Genomic DNA, 17086 nt, shown 5'->3' with positions numbered 1-17086 from the left:
GTATTTATAACATCCAAGTGAAAGATCTAACTCCAGCATGTCAGAAAACAATAAAAACACAGAATCACTAAGTTGAAAAAAGGATCACCCCCCTCCTAAAAATGACTTCTCAATGGCACAAAAAGCCATTTGAATTTCAGCTGTGATCAGCAGTGGTCATTTTGATTAGCTCAGCATGAAAAGAGCTTTGCTGGAGCATTTCAGTCCTTGGTAGTGCAACTGAAGCAAACTGAAGCAAACAATGGGTGGCAAGGCACTGTCAAAAGATCTCGGGGATAAAGTTGTGGACAGGCACAAGTCAGGAGATGGATACAAAAAAGGTGTTATCAATGCCTAGAAGCACAGTGAAGTCTATTATTAAGAAGTGGAAGGTATTTGGTACAACACAGACCCTCCCTGGATCAGGATGTCGCTCCAAACTGGATGAAAGAGTCAGGAGGAAACTGGTCAGAGAGGAGACCAAGAGGCCAACAGCAACTCTGAAGCAGTTGCAGGAATGTATGACAACCAGTGGTCATTGTGTGCATGTGACAACAATATCACAAATTCTCCACAAAGCTGCTCCTTAAAGGAGACATATCATGAAAATCTGACTTTTCCAGGTTTTAAGTGCTATAATCAGGTCCCCAGTGCATCTACCAACCAAAGAAACGTGAAAAAGATTAACCCAGTAACTTTATTTTGGTAAGCCTTTTTCTGCAAGCATCTGAGAAAATGAGCTCGTCTGATTTTGCTCCCTTGGTGACGTGGCAAAGGGATCTCATTGTAATATCGCCCCTTAATCTGTAAGTGTCCACCCTCGGTACCGTCATTTGATTTCGCAAGTGACAACATTGTACCAGCTCTAATGCCATGGTGAAAGTTTGAGCAAAACACGCTAACTGTTCTGTCTTTGGCTGCACAGACGAGCACAGAACACTATTTAGAGTCCCAGCCTCAGAGGAGACAAGAGAGCAGTGGATTTATTGATTTATTTACTGTATATTGCTGCTGCCACACAGATCTAAAATAAACATGCAATTTATTTCCCAGCTGTTTATCTTCACAGACATAACCGACTGTTTGTGTAACTCATGTGTTTTTAACGTAAACTTGTGTGTGAATGAGAACTTAGTTTAGTACTCACATGCTGTGACAGCCGCTTTCTGTCCGTGTGCTTTGGATGTGTGCACTCAGAAAACCGTATATCAGAAGTGTAAACTAATATGGTTTAAAACACATGACTTCAGCGTGATAAACATGATAATTAGAACCAAAACAGATGTTTTTAGCAGGTGCGAGCTGTAATGGCGCAGCTCTATTCTGGAAAAGGGGGCGGGAAGCAGCAGCTCATTTGCATTTAAAGAGACAGGCCCGAAAAACAGCGTGTTTCTGCTTCCACACAAAATAGGTGTGACGAGTGGGGGCGGCGCCGAGAGCCGTGGGAATGGAGCGAGGCCGGTGGAGTAATTTATGATGAGCGACACCTGCACCACTCACCGGTCTCGAGTTCCACAGAGGAGCTCCAGAAGGATAAAAGGAGGAGTGACGACAGTGAAAGACGAGAGGGGACCAGGCCTGGACTTTACTTTGTGTTTTGTGTTTGTTTATTTTATTAAATTGTTTAAATGCCCGCCGGTTACCGCCTCCTTTTTCCCGAACTACGAACATTGTTCCTGGTTATGGATTTTCTAAATGATATAATAAATGATCTGTGGGGTATTTTGAGCTGAAACTTTACATACACAATCTGGGGACACCAGAGACTTATATTACATATTGTAAAAAGGGGCATAATATGTCTCCTTTAAGAAAGGCCACATGCAGTCACAGCTGAGCTTTGCCAAAACGCACCGTGAAGATTCTGAGGCAGATGAAACTAAAATTGAATTATTTAGCTTCGACACCAAATAAAATGTGTGGTGGAAATCCAATACAGCTCATCCAAATAACACCATTCCTACAGTAAAGCACGGAGGTGGTAATATCCTGTTATGGGGGTGTTTCTCTGCAGCAGGGACTGGAGCACTTGTCAAGATAGAAGGAAAAATGGATGTCAAATTCTGCTAGAAAGTTGTCAATGGGAATAAGGTTTACCTTCCAACATGACAATGACCCAAAGCACACAGCAATACTGACCACACAGTGATTGAAGGAGAAAAAGGTGAATGTGCTTGCATGGCCTAGTCAGAACCCAGACTGAAACCCCATTGAAAATTTGTGGAATGACTTGAAGACTGCAGTCCACAAACGGTCACCATCAAATTTAACTGAACTTGAGCAGTTCTGCAAAGAAGAGTGGGCAAATAATGCAAAGTCTGATGTGCAAAGTTAGTAGAGACACATCTCAACTGACTAAAGGCTGCTATTAAAGCAAAAGGTGGTTCAACAAAATACTGACTCAAGGGGGTGATCCTTCTTCCAATTCAGTGATTCTGTTTTTAAAAAAAATATTCTGACATGTTGGTGTTATATCTTTCACTTGGATGTTGCTGGGTAAAACAAAAATTGTGTCCATCTTAATTTCAGGCTGCAAAGCATCAAAATGTGATTATTTTAAAGGGGGGTCATTCTTTTCGGTACTCACTGTATACTCATGCTTGCCCTTTTCCAGCATTGATTATAGTGGGCAGTCGATCTGTATTGGTTTTTATGATGCTTTTTTTTAGGGAGTGAATGTTTCAGTGAAGTAATTCTTACAATGGAACTGGACCGGCCTAGAAACTCCCTGGCCAGTGCACTTTGTTTCTAGGGAGAATAATGATACACACTTTGGCCTTTCGCACTTAAGATGAAAGTAAAATGATGGAGCGAAGCAGAAGCAGTCAGAAGCACAATCAGAAAGAATGCGTAGGGTGGGGTGGCAGTGGCATTTGAGTGTTGCAGACAGTCGTATCCACTCCTCAGCGTGAGTCACAAGGACGCGTTCAGCTGCCGTTGCATTCCTCTGTGTGGATTACTGTGGAAAACTTTATTTTCTAGACACTTTCTTGAAAGCTTCAGACAATGGCATACAGTTCTAGGGCCACTCTGGGTGAGTTTATAGCCACAGCGAAAGACTAAATAGTTTGTGGTACTCCATGAGTTTTGCCTGTTTTTTACAGTCACATTTGTGTCTGCCTCTTTGAATCACTCATAGATCTGAACCCAAATTTGTAGTGACTTTTTAGATGCTTAGTGTATTTTTATAATTTGAGTCATTCTTGGACTCATTTTCTGTTTTTCATCCTTCAGATAACCTCTCGAAAACAGCCTGAAATTGCATCCTCAACTGTAAAACTTTTTGGCAAAACTCTAGTCTAACATTTTTATGGATATTACCATTTCAATTTTAATATCTTAATTATAATTTGTGTTCATGTCTATGTCACTGTTTTATTTATTTATTTATTGAGTTATTTACCATTTCAATCTTGTTTTAGTGATCACCTCATGGCTTATAGTTTGAAATATATCTCTAGATATTCTTTAACTCAATTAGGCATGGGCCGGTATGAGATTTTGACTGTCTGATAACCTTAAGCAAAAATATCACGGTTTCATGGTGTTGCCGTTACAGCTCTAAAATGTGTTATTTTTAAATGACTGGGTAAAAAAAACTAACTTTTTTTCCGCTGAATACAATATATTTTGTTTTTGAGCAACATACAGAATATTAGGAACAGTAAAATTAGTTTATTTTTTCTTTGATTTGTTTCCTAAAAAGAAGAAAAATAAACAGTTTCACGGTATCACGCCGTTACAGCTCTAAAATGTGTTATTTTTAAATGACTGGGTAAAAAAAACTAACTTTTTTTCCGCTGAATACAATATATTTTGTTTTTGAGCAACATACAGAATATTAGGAACAGTAAAATTAGTTTATTTTTTCTTTGATTTGTTTCCTAAAAAGAAGAAAAATAAAGACTGACATCTTTATTTAACCTAAATCTGTAATTACAGTAATTTAATTTTAATTATATAATTCATATACATATCATTTATATCATTTCATATCATTTAGTTATATAATTTCATATACATAATTTGATTTAATAATAACCCAATTTGAAGCAAAAACAGAATGTTCTGTTCTGACTAGCTTTGTGAAATTATACTACATGCCTGAAGAAGCAAACAGCAGAAGCTCTGGATGAGACGCAGATTCACTCTCAGACAGCAGGAGGCGCTTCTGGAACACCAGATACTGCGTTCCTTGGTTACTACTGTAAACAAAGCAGCACTGCGCTGAAACACTGCTTTAATATGAACTATACAGAGATGAGATTAAAAGAAAATACCATGTAAACTTTTCGGAAGACAGTCAGTTCCCCTCACAAACACATTCATATAAACCCCCAAATCAATATTGAGGATTTTCTTCCAATAGTTTGTGCATCATAAACAGTGAGTGATCTGCCTGCTACAGTATTTTTCTCTGTGCGTCCGTCTTCAGCGTCTCTGGTCTGTGTTAACGGGTGTTTACAGGCTTCATATTTTCACATAAATTACATTTTAGAAAACGATTGCATTGCAACGAAGTTTGTGCAATTCCAAAACAGACGAGTTGCAATAAGACAAAAAACGTCAGGTTGCCGATCGCACAGGGGAAGCTCCTTAAGTTCAGCCATCCTACACACACGTGACTGACCACTCGCTCAACAGGAGGGCCTGTTACTCTCTACACTGCACTCAACCTGAGGGATTCCTGAAAAACAGCGCATACCGCAGGAACGATATAATGGGAAATATTAGCGGTTTTGAAACCGTGAAATTTTCAAATTGTGGTATACCTTGAAACCGGTAATCTGCCCATGTTTAAACTCAATAATTCACTCTGTCCCCCCCAACTAAATTAACTGAACTGGACGGCATATGATTGTAAATCTTGCTTATTTGTTCATAAACCCTCCCATATTTTGAATTATTTGTGTGCTCTGCATGTAAATGCCATGCTTTGGAATGCACATCCATCTCCGGCAGACGTAACCTGTTTTTCTCTCCAGCTAGTCGTTTATTGTTTTGGATTCATCGTCTCAGAAGCAGCTCAGGGAAAGAAGAGAAACATTACTTTCTTTAACTTTCCTCAGCCCCTCTTCTCCCAAAACTCCCTCTCTCTTTCTCGCTCTCTTTGTCAACTCTTTGGGTGGATTCCCAGCTGACTGTGTTTGTCAGGGTAACAGGCAGCAAGGCAACAGGCCCAGCCACTAGCACTTCCTGAGTGAGAAGAGCTGCCTGACAGATCTGCGTCTGCGCAGTGTGTGTGTGTGTGTGTATGCAGGCAGGGCTAGGGTGCGTTAGGCTGTCAGCCTGTATTAGGTTCAAGCACACTGCAATCCTGCCTACCGCTACCAGGCTTCACTTTATGCTAATGAGGGGAGGCCTGAGGCCTCCGGAGCGGGCTTCCTTCTCTTTCTGTCTCTCTCTCACTCACTCACTCCTTGCTGCCTGTCTCTGTGCTTTCCTTGTGAGCTAGAGAGAAGACTGATCTGTTGTTTTAAATGACTCGTACATGTTTTACTTGATAAATAAGCCACATTCTGACCTTAAAGTAATTGTGAAATCAAAATCGACTCTTTTTACTTTAAAACTTATTCATGGTATTTTTGTGAGTGATTCATTGGCACGCTTTTTTTCTAAAGGAAAAAATATTGGTCTTCATAATCTTTCATGAAAATGTAATAACTTCTGAGACAGCTTTCTTTTTCGCTGACAATCACCAAGTCAGATGAACCATAGTCTGGTAAACACCATAATTACTGGTTGTACTGTCTTAAAGGGACAGTCTGTATTTTTTTCCTCATTAAAAAGTTTTATATGCAAGAAGTTAGATTTAAAAAAAAAAAAAATTTTTTTTTTAGTCATTTACACACAGGAGGTTGAAGAGTTCAGTCATATCAGGAAATTCTATTAATCATCTTGTCACGTGATCCTATTCTGAAGGATCATGTGACAATTTAGCTTTGTCATCACAGGAATAAATTACATTTTAAAATCTGTTAAAATACAAAATCGTAAGGAGCCTAAGAGACTTCTTTCAGAAACATTAAAAATAATCTTACCGACCCCAAACTTTTGAACGTTAGCAAAGTGGTATTAAAGGATTAAAAAGAGTTGGCGAATACTGTTCTATACACACTAGATTATCAAAGAATGAATAAAATGTAATAATGTACCTCAATTGGTATAGTATGGTGCAATAAATTTCAAGGTTATGGCTTCAGTTCTCAGGAATCACGCATCCCGTATAATGTACGGTATAATTTGGATACAGTGAAAGTTGCTTTGGATAAAAGCGGCTACCAAATGAGTAAATTAGATTTAAATGACTACTTCAAAACATGACAGAAACCTTTCATCAAAGGATCTTTTTCTTGAATAGCTCCCACGTACATGCGAGTCACGCTAAGTTGTAAGCACAGTGAAAAGTTCCAGTGTACAACTTTAAGTTTTTCAGACCATCTGTCAATGGTGTCTCCACAACTCAAACCCTTAGACCCTTTTTTTCCTCTCTCCATGCAGAGCAATGGTGAATTAGTGTACTGTAATATTACGGTGGCTCCTCGTGTGATCTGTTTTAAATCTCGCAGCAGGAAACTAGTGCTACAGTAGATGAGAACACAGCTGCCTAACATTCAAAGCTCAGCATAGGTCACACACTCGCTCCTCCTCTCTGTACCCCTTTTCTACCAAACACTCAGCTGGATATTGTCTTGCTGCAGCCAGCATGTGTTTAAGCAGGGAGTGATCAGGGCTTTGCACTCATGTGACACTTTCTTACCATGAGTACTTACTGAAAGTCTGACACACATTTGCCTTCCTCCTCGCTGCAGCACGGCTCAGGAAGGAGTAGTGAGAGCTGTATTCCTGTAAATGCTCCTGTGGTAGCTGCTCATGCAGTACAGTTATTTCCAGCAGCACGTCTTTCCCCGTAACTCAAGGGTGAATTCTTGTGCTTAGATATTGTTGTCTATATGTCCTGTTCAAGATGCTGTGATTGCTTAAACTTTGTATGTACATCTGAGTGTGTTCCCATATTGTTACCTTATCTGAGGCATTTTGGTCTCTTTGTGATGAATTCGCAGAGACTGTACTGACTCTCACTCCAGCGGCGGCACCGAATGCTAATATGACAACAGCTTGCAGGCCAATGTCATAGCAACCAAGCTTCAAGCCACAAATCTGTGTATCGAAACAATTTCTTGTATTTTTTAACCAAGTCTGTTTGGTCAGCTGGGTCATACCAACTGTTGTGCCTGTTTGGTTTGTATTTGTTATTCATCTATTGGTTATATAGTTTCAAACATGTTTTTATGAAAATGGCCTTTTATAAACACTATTACAAGACTTTTTAAATTATCTCTTATAAACATAAAATTGGTGTTTTTGTGAATCATCAAAATGTAGAGCCAAGATTGAGTGATGATCCGGTCCTGTTTCCCCTTGCACTTTCTGTACTTTCCTGTCACCTTCTTCACTATGATTTCAAATAAAGGTGGAAAAACCTAAAAAACAATATTAATGTGCAGTTTCTGTGAATTAGCGGCATCCAGCAGAATAACAAAAATAATCAAACAGGTTCCTCAAACACACCCCTAACTGCCATTAGTCAGGTAAACCACTAGCCCCGCCCCCGGACTCACCTCATTGGTTGAGACAGTGCTGCTATGTTGGACTGGTCAGAATTCTCAAACAAACAGAGCAACGTTTCGATAGTGTCACAGCTTTTATACTTTCCAGCAGATTTAATGCTTTCATCAAATTCACCTGGGAAACTTGTACCTCAGAGTCAGGCATTTGTTACATGTCCTGCATTCAAGTAGGAGACATAACATGAAAGAAGCCTAAACAAAACAAAATAATTATATTGTGAACAATAAACCCATCTGAATTTGAAATTATGAAAAATATAAATTTACTACTGTATTTTGTTGTCTATATTGTAAATCAGTGCTTCTGCCATGTTTCAAATGAATACTCCCATTCCAATGTCACAGTTCAGCAACTCGTGTAGAATTCCTAGTTTCCCACTTGTAAATACAACTTCATTCATCGTGTTCAGAACTCATAATTATGATATTTAGAACTTCACTTGTAGGGCACATAACCTAAAATTGTCTAACTTGTTGTCTCTGCATGTTCAGCTGCCAGGGAGGAAGTATTTTACCATAGAAAGAATTACAAACTTAGACCTTTAACATCTCAGTTTCTCGAAATGTGTATATTTTAAATTTTTACCACTAGTTATTTTTCTGTAGATCAAGAGATTTATATGGAACAAGTGTTGAGTCATAAGAGAGATAAACAGCAATTAGTAACGAGTGGCTGAGTGGCTAACACGCTCTCTGTCTCTATTTACTTCCCAAGCAGATATATGTTGGGTAAAGGGGCAAAGCGGAAACTAGATGAGGATGAAGAGGAAGGCAAGGCGCTGGCGGCAGGGGCCGGAGCCGGAGCAATGGCCGACGGGCTCTCGAAGGTCTCCTACACCCTGCAGAGGCAGACCATCTTCAACATGTCTCTGATGAAGCTGTACAACCACCGGGCCCTCACCGAGCCCAGCTTGGAAAAGCGCGTACTCATCAACAACATGTTGAGACGCATCCAGGACGAACTGAAGCAGGAGGGCAACCTTCGGCCGCTCTTCTTCCCCCCTTCCCCTCCACCCGACGACCCCGTGGATGAAGGTTTCTGTGAGGTGCAGCCTGCTTTCAGTGTATTGTCCATGGTAGCTCCGCCGCTGTCTCAGTCGCCGGCACTCTCCTCTCCGCTCCTTACATTGCCTTCGTCAGGGCTTTCAAACCCAGCGCCTTTGGAGGCCTGTCTCACCCCAGCTTCACTTTTAGAGGAGGACAGTGTCACGCTTTGCACATCACCCTCTCCACTCGCTCCTCCTCTTCCACCAACTCTTCCCAGACTCCCTTCATCTGTGGCCAGAGACAGCTTCTCTTCTGCCCTGGATGAGATTGAGGAGCTCTGTCCTTCACCCTTACCTACAACTACATCAGCGCCTGGTGCTACCTCTCCTTCGTCCCTTACAGTGTCCCTCCAAATGCCGTTGTGTCCCCCCAGCTTAAACTCAGGGGCCTTGGATTCCAAAGACTGCAGTAAGCCCTGCAGCCCAAAGCTGGAAGGGCTGGTCCCGCTGCCGGAAGAACGCTCTGCGGTCCCTAATAGAGGTGACGATTTAGATTGGTTACCACCCAGAGTTCAAAAGAGATATTGTCTGAGAATTGAAAACAAGTGAATGAGTGAATGAGAGCCGAGCGGACAAATCTATGGAATCAAAACTATGATTAATATTACTTATAGGATTTTGGATTTGGAGTGCTTGTTTTGTTTTAAGTTATTTATTTTTGTTTCCTGTGTAAATATATTTATTTTTGTTAAGCTAACATCCAGATTGTAATTTGTACAGAATATGAGATAGGAATGTATTATGCTTATGGGAATGTATCACTGCTTATTATTTGGGGTGCAAGCCATTTTTTGTCTTGTTTAATAATGCATTATTTTGGGTCTGTTTAGTTTCTTGTATTATAATTTGGGGTGGTGTTTGTGTTAGTCGTCTAGGTCAACACTCCCTGCCCCTATTTAATTATAAGTATTTAATGTTTTATATATTTCAGAATGTGTGCTAGGGCAAGGTTTGTGAAGCAATACTTTATTCTCTACAAATGTCAGAATTTCAATCTTCCAAAGCCTATTTCTGAGAAAATCCTTTTGATAACCCTCAATGCCAAATGTAAAAAAAAAAAGAAAGGCAGCATGATTTCTGATGATATTGATTGTTGTTTTTTAATGGTATCTCACTGTCCTGTGGTTCAGGCCACACATTCTGGGAAGGTTAAAATGGTTTCAGGATAGTGACCACTGGGATTATTCATATGTGTGTGTGTGTGTGTGTGTGTGTGTGTGTGTGTGTGTGTGTGTGTGTGCGTGTGCGTGTGTGTGTGCGTGTGTGTGTGCGTGTGTGCGTGTGTGTATGTGAAAGAGAGAGAAAACATGTGGTGGAGGGTTTTCTGCTCATTAAGAAAGGCTGTATCTTCAGGCCTTGGAGCTGTGCCTTTTTCTATGCAATATTACAAATATATTCATTTCAGAAAAATAACCCATCAACTGATGATCACTGTATTTGCATCAAGGTGTGGACTGTAGAATACATCAAATATGGACATTTGTCTATGAATTTGAAACAGTCTTACTTTTCTAGTTTTATATCATACAATAAATGGATAAAAATTACATTCTGCATTTGTTTTCTTCATTTTTCATCACACTAAAGCATGCCACTATTAAAGAAGTATAGTGAGTGCAGACACTTAAAAATTATGGTTCTTTATTCGGATCTGTGGTTCCATGAAGAACCTTTAACATCCATGGAACCTTTCCATTGCACAAAATGATTCTTCATAGTAAAAGATTCTTCGGACTGCTAAAATTTCTTCACACTAAGAAAAAAATTGTTCTTTTATGAACTGTTCCATAAAGGTTGTTTAGAGAACCTAAAATGGTTCTTTTACCACAAATGAACAGGTAAGGGTGTATAATTCAGCTGCCCTGTATGAAACAGCGGACATTTCTCCGCATCAACAGTTGCTGTGTGTGTATGTGTGTGTGTGTATGTATGCGTGTGTGTGTATGTATGCGTGTGTGTGTGTGTGTGCGTGTGTGCGTGTGTGTATGTGAAAGAGAGAGAAAACATGTGGTGGAGGGTTTTCTGCTCATTAAGAAAGGCTGTATCTTCAGGCCTTGGAGCTGTGCCTTTTTCTATGCAATATTACAAATATATTCATTTCAGAAAAATAACCCATCAACTGATGATCACTGTATTTGCATCAAGGTGTGGACTGTAGAATACATCAAATATGGACATTTGTCTATGAATTTGAAACAGTCTTACTTTTCTAGTTTTATATCATACAATAAATGGATAAAAATTACATTCTGCATTTGTTTTCTTCATTTTTCATCACACTAAAGCATGCCACTATTAAAGAAGTATAGTGAGTGCAGACACTTAAAAATGATGGTTCTTTATTCGGATCTGTGGTTCCATGAAGAACCTTTAACATCCATGGAACCTTTCCATTGCACAAAATGATTCTTCATAGTAAAAGATTCTTCGGACTGCTAAAATTTCTTCACACTAAGAAAAAAATTGTTCTTTTATGAACTGTTCCATAAAGGTTGTTTAGAGAACCTAAAATGGTTCTTTTACCACAAATGAACAGGTAAGGGTGTATAATTCAGCTGCCCTGTATGAAACAGCGGACATTTCTCCGCATCAACAGTTGCCTCCATTTTGCACCTATGACTCATGAGCTGGTAGCAGGAGTCTATTTCCAGTATTGGGACACAGCTGTGTAGCAGGGACAGTTTTAACACGTGGCAGTGTCTGTGTAAATTGTAGGGGGATGGCCGGCTCAAAACATGGCCCAACTGATCTCAGGTCAGCAAGAATGTTTTTTCACCAGTGGATCATGTTGCTTTTTATGAGAGTGGTGAGTCAGTGTATGAGCTGTAGGATCATTCACGCTGACCATCTCACTTTTACTATGTTTTTCTTTCCTTTATCTAAAACATCTCTAGTTATTTCTCTCTAACCTTTCATTTCAGCTCTATGCGGACACAACCTTAATCCTGCACTGTCATTAAGGGCTTATTTTCACTTTCCGGCCCTTTATAGTCAAGTTTCATATTTCATGTGCAGATAGTGGGTGAATTGAAATATTTCCCTTCTCATACTGTATTGTTTCCAGTAAGTGTTATGGGTCCTGTGTCATAAAGCTGACTAATTTGCTGTGGTTAGTATCCGTCCTTTGCCTTCAACATTCATTATTGGCCCACTTTTATCCACATGAAGAAACGGGTCAAACCAAAGAAAAAAAATTATGTATGTTTCCTAACTGCAGCTCACTGTAATGCATGACTGGAAGGTGCTGCAATGTTTGCAGTTTTGTTAACTTCAGTCATTTACAGATACAGTATGTCTGAAAACCCAAACACTCAAAAAAAATTTTTTTTTTTTTTGACAGATTTGATTTTATTTCTCAGCAGTCAGATTTTATGTTTACATAGACAGGTATATTTCTCAAACTTTTTAACCCTTTAAGTGACAATTCTAGTAACACTCACTTTTCAGAATCCAGTCATTGATGGATAAAAGTTCCATCCTACATTTTCCACTTGAATATCCTGTTTTGCTCACAAATATGTCAGATTAAAAAAGTAAATAAATAAAACAAATGTTGTTGTGACGTTTCACAATAACTTTAATGATTCTAATTTTGTTTTATATTTAATTGGTGGGGTGTCTTCAAGCCTCTTCACTTGCTCCAATAGTCCCAGGCCAAGAATAATCAATGGGCAAAAATACACCAGAGTGATTTTTCATTCTTTTGTCTGATGGGCCAGTATCAGGACAAACCAGGTCCTACCTCCATCAACTATCAGTTATACCAAGTACACACAAAGGTACAAAGCTATCACTGGAGTGGTACCCTAAGATACAAAAGTTCATCTTTGTATCTTATTTATCCCTAAATAGTACATATTAGTGCTTTAAAAGTACATATTAGTATAATTTTGAAAAGGTAATGCCCCAGTAACACTTTTGTACTTTTTTCTGAGTGTGTAGTGCATAATAAAACAAACTTGACACAATGTCATTTATTTAACTTGATAAACTGTCAATTAATAACAATAATAAACAAATAAATTTTATAACTGAATTATCTGGACCCTTAACACTTAACACATCCAAATGTGTATAGTATAAGCAAAGCTATAAAGCTAATCAGTATCTGTGTGCTATACTAGTACATAAGCTAAATGAAACACACATCAATGGTCATTATAACATAGTTCAAGAAACATATACCATAATTAGATTTTGTAGAATTGTAATCAGGCACTAAAAAAGGTAATCCATTAAAGTTCTTTCAGCCAATAGGATCACTTGGGGGTCCTAAAGGAGACCTGATTTATGCTAGGTACACATTCAAATATATTTTTTTTAAATCTTATAAGATTTTAAAAATGTGAGAGATCACAAACATAAGGACAAAAAAATCCTAAACTGAACCGTTTTGCTCCTGTAGTGTGTGGTGTGCTGCGATGACCACACACCAACAGATTTTCAACCAGAGTCCCGACTGAACACGGGAAATCTCGCAAAATCTCAAGACTTGAGAAAACCATGGCGGACAAATGCAGGAAAACAAAGAAGTGCAATATCATGAGATTTCTTAAGAATTGTGGAATAATTGTTTAGTTTCACTTGATAATCTCCAGATCATACGCACATTTGTCCTCGGGGTTCCCCCCACACATCAGGATTTCTGACTGTAAATATTCAACATGTTGAATATTTACGATTCGTGATCGGGGCGCCTCTGACGTTCTTCCGAGCAGATTCAGTCACTCTTAAAGGGTTAGTTCATCCAAAAATGAAAATTAGGCTGCATTTTACTCACCCCCGAGGCATCCTAGGTGTATATGACTTTCTTATTTCAGACTAATCTAGTCTGAGTTATATTAAAAATTGTCTTTGATCTTTCAAGCTCTATCATTGCAGTCAGCGGGTGTTGCATTGCTTCAGTCCAAAATAAGTTAAATAAAAAGCGTCCATGCATTAAAAAAAGTGGTCTCACATGGCTGAGAATGGATGAGCATTTTCAATAAAACTGTTGTTTTGTTCAGAGTTCAGACAAATGCAAAACTCGACTCGTGTTTTTAACTTGCAAACACGCAGAGCTTTAAATGTGAACTGGTGGATCGATAAGAAGACAATGCATTATAAAAATCAAACAGGGGTGTGCGATATGCATGGTCTGCGATAATATCGTAATTGTTGTTTTTAACGATGTGCGATTTGATCGAGTATATCACGAAAAGCAAACAAAACACCTACAGAGTGCGTGCGTGCATACATGACATGATGAAGTCTATCAGGTTAGACTAGTGCGTGTGCGCATTTATAGTGCGTTCTTTCACTGCATGAATCAGTCTATTAAAATTCATTTAGAATTATCACATAATTCAACATATGAGGCAGATGTATTTATATTTATATAATTTCAAGGTAATGCCCCAGTAACACTTTTGTACTTTTTTCTGAGTGTGTAGTGCATAATAAAACAAACTTGACACAATGTCATTTATTTAACTTGATAAACTGTCAATTAATAACAATAATAAACAAATAAATTTTATAACTGAATTATCTGGACCCTTAACACTTAACACATCCAAATGTGTATAGTATAAGCAAAGCTATAAAGCTAATCAGTATCTGTGTGCTATACTAGTACATAAGCTAAATGAAACACACATCAATGGTCATTATAACATAGTTCAAGAAACATATACCATAATTAGATTTTGTAGAATTGTAATCAGGCACTAAAAAAGGTAATCCATTAAAGTTCTTTCAGCCAATAGGATCACTTGGGGGTCCTAAAGGAGACCTGATTTATGCTAGGTACACATTCAAATATATTTTTTTTAAATCTTATAAGATTTTAAAAATGTGAGAGATCACAAACATAAGGACAAAAAAATCCTAAACTGAACCGTTTTGCTCCTGTAGTGTGTGGTGTGCTGCGATGACCACACACCAACAGATTTTCAACCAGAGTCCCGACTGAACACGGGAAATCTCGCAAAATCTCAAGACTTGAGAAAACCATGGCGGACAAATGCAGGAAAACAAAGAAGTGCAATATCATGAGATTTCTTAAGAATTGTGGAATAATTGTTTAGTTTCACTTGATAATCTCCAGATCATACGCACATTTGTCCTCGGGGTTCCCCCCACACATCAGGATTTCTGACTGTAAATATTCAACATGTTGAATATTTACGATTCGTGATCGGGGCGCCTCTGACGTTCTTCCGAGCAGATTCAGTCACTCTTAAAGGGTTAGTTCATCCAAAAATGAAAATTAGGCTGCATTTTACTCACCCCCGAGGCATCCTAGGTGTATATGACTTTCTTATTTCAGACGAATCTAGTCTGAGTTATATTAAAAATTGTCTTTGATCTTTCAAGCTCTATCATTGCAGTCAGCGGGTGTTGCATTGCTTCAGTCCAAAATAAGTTAAATAAAAAGCGTCCATGCATTAAAAAAAGTGGTCTCACATGGCTGAGAATGGATGAGCATTTTCAATAAAACTGTTGTTTTGTTCAGAGTTCAGACAAATGCAAAACTCGACTCGTGTTTTTAACTTGCAAACACGCAGAGCTTTAAATGTGAACTGGTGGATCGATAAGAAGACAATGCATTATAAAAATCAAACAGGGGTGTGCGATATGCATGGTCTGCGATAATATCGTAATTGTTGTTTTTAACGATGTGCGATTTGATCGAGTATATCACGAAAAGCAAACAAAACACCTACAGAGTGCGTGCGTGCATACATGACATGATGAAGTCTATCAGGTTAGACTAGTGCGTGTGCGCATTTATAGTGCGTTCTTTCACTGCATGAATCAGTCTATTAAAATTCATTTAGAATTATCACATAATTCAACATATGAGGCAGATGTATTTATATTTATATAATTTCATATAGTTAATATCACACCAAAAGTCAGCATGATTACAAATTATATTGATTTTATACAACAGTTCAATAAACAAGAAGTTACAGACTTTAGTTTTAGACACCATATTTCCTATTTTTTTCCTACAAAAATCCTTCCAAACACAGCCACAGCACTGTTTTGTGTCTCTGAGCAACACAACGGTGTTTCGTTCCTGAATGAATCAACGGTGTAAATGATTCGGTTCAATCGCAATGACTCACCTAACAGTGACTTGCTGCCACCTACTGGCAGTTTTAATTTCACATTTAAGGTACCCTTTCATTTTTAAAATAGTTTCAAACATCAGTTTTTAATGTTTTATGTTTAAAATATCAAAACATTATTTATGCATTTGTAACTGCAGGTTAAAGTATTCCATGTACCTCAGAGCTTCATTAAACAGTGTGTAAATACATCTAAATACCACTTCTAATGCTGCTTCTGTGTTTCCTCTGCATTGCAAAGATACATTTTGTTGATACTGATTTCATTTGCTTGGTAACAAGCCAAATGCAAGAATTTGACTCAAAAGATGTTTGTGCACATTTAGAAAAAATGGCTTAAAGATAAAAATGCCCAAACTTGTTGGAAATAATTAATTTCTATCACTGCTCTGAACTAACCACACAGAATATGAAGAATATAAAAAAAATCACAAGTTAATTTCACGAGCACAATTAGAGGTAAGATATCAGCACAATAACACACTCAGCAAAATATTGTCTAATTATCGTTATTGGTAAAATCCCAGAAAATTATTGAGATATCCTTTTTTTTCCAATATCGCACACCCCTAATTTATGTTATTTAATTGATATAATAATTTATTGATAATAATTGTTTAAATTAATATAATAATTTATACTTTTGAAAATGTTTTAAAGGCTGAAATGTAAAGTTTATCATTTTATAAAATCATCTAAACTGTAAGTTATGCTTCTTACAGTAATTTTACAGTTTAATATGGAATAGACATTGCCCTACCCTGCTTATATGGTATTAATTTTATTTGAGCAGGTCTTAAAAAGGTCTTAGATTTGAGCTTAAAAATCATGCAGAAACCCTGTGATAAGATAATCTTTAGAACCACCAAGATAATCGGGACATTACCTAGGATTGTTGGAAGGGGAGAAATTGGCCCAAAATCAGCCCGATTATCTTGTGGTGTGTACCCAGCATTAGAGGGAGCATATGATTTTTCAGCTATAGGTCAAAATAATCCAAATTATTTTACTGTGAGCTTTGATTAACTGTGTACTCCTACTACTCATTCTCTTTTACTGTATAGAAAAAGAGCAGCTTGGACATTCCCCTAAATTCATCTGAAACAACATACTGTTGAGTTAAAGTTGCAGTCCGAAAGTTTTGCCTCTTTGTCGCCATCTCTGTTTGAAAACCTGGAATTGCAGCTGTGTGTGGCATTATCTTCCTTGTGTGGGTTGTGAGTCGGCATGGCTCCAGCGCAGATGAATCTAATGTTCTGAAGAGTATGTGTGGCAGTCAGTCACTGCAACAGTGTTGATATTTACTGTACTT

At 38.1% G+C, this 17086-nt stretch overlaps 1 protein-coding gene across 1 annotated transcript in view; it reads left to right on the top strand.

The window, feature by feature from the left end:
- LOC107552912 (SERTA domain-containing protein 2-like) overlaps positions 1-9205 on the top strand; it is a 42252-nt gene extending 33047 nt beyond the window's left edge. The window contains exon 2 of the mRNA XM_016234946.1: positions 8329-9205. Coding sequence (XP_016090432.1) covers positions 8333-9205 — 873 coding nt within the window. The 5' untranslated portion in view covers positions 8329-8332. The remainder of the gene's footprint in view (positions 1-8328) is intronic.
- The last annotated feature ends 7881 nt before the right edge of the window (positions 9206-17086 follow it).

The sequence above is a fragment of the Sinocyclocheilus grahami genome, unplaced genomic scaffold (assembly GCF_001515645.1).
Source record: "Sinocyclocheilus grahami isolate Dianchi unplaced genomic scaffold, SAMN03320097.WGS_v1.1 scaffold461.1, whole genome shotgun sequence".
Lineage (NCBI taxonomy): Eukaryota > Metazoa > Chordata > Actinopteri > Cypriniformes > Cyprinidae > Sinocyclocheilus > Sinocyclocheilus grahami.
Note: the sequence above shows the minus strand (reverse complement) of the source record. Positions and strands in the feature narration are given on the sequence as shown.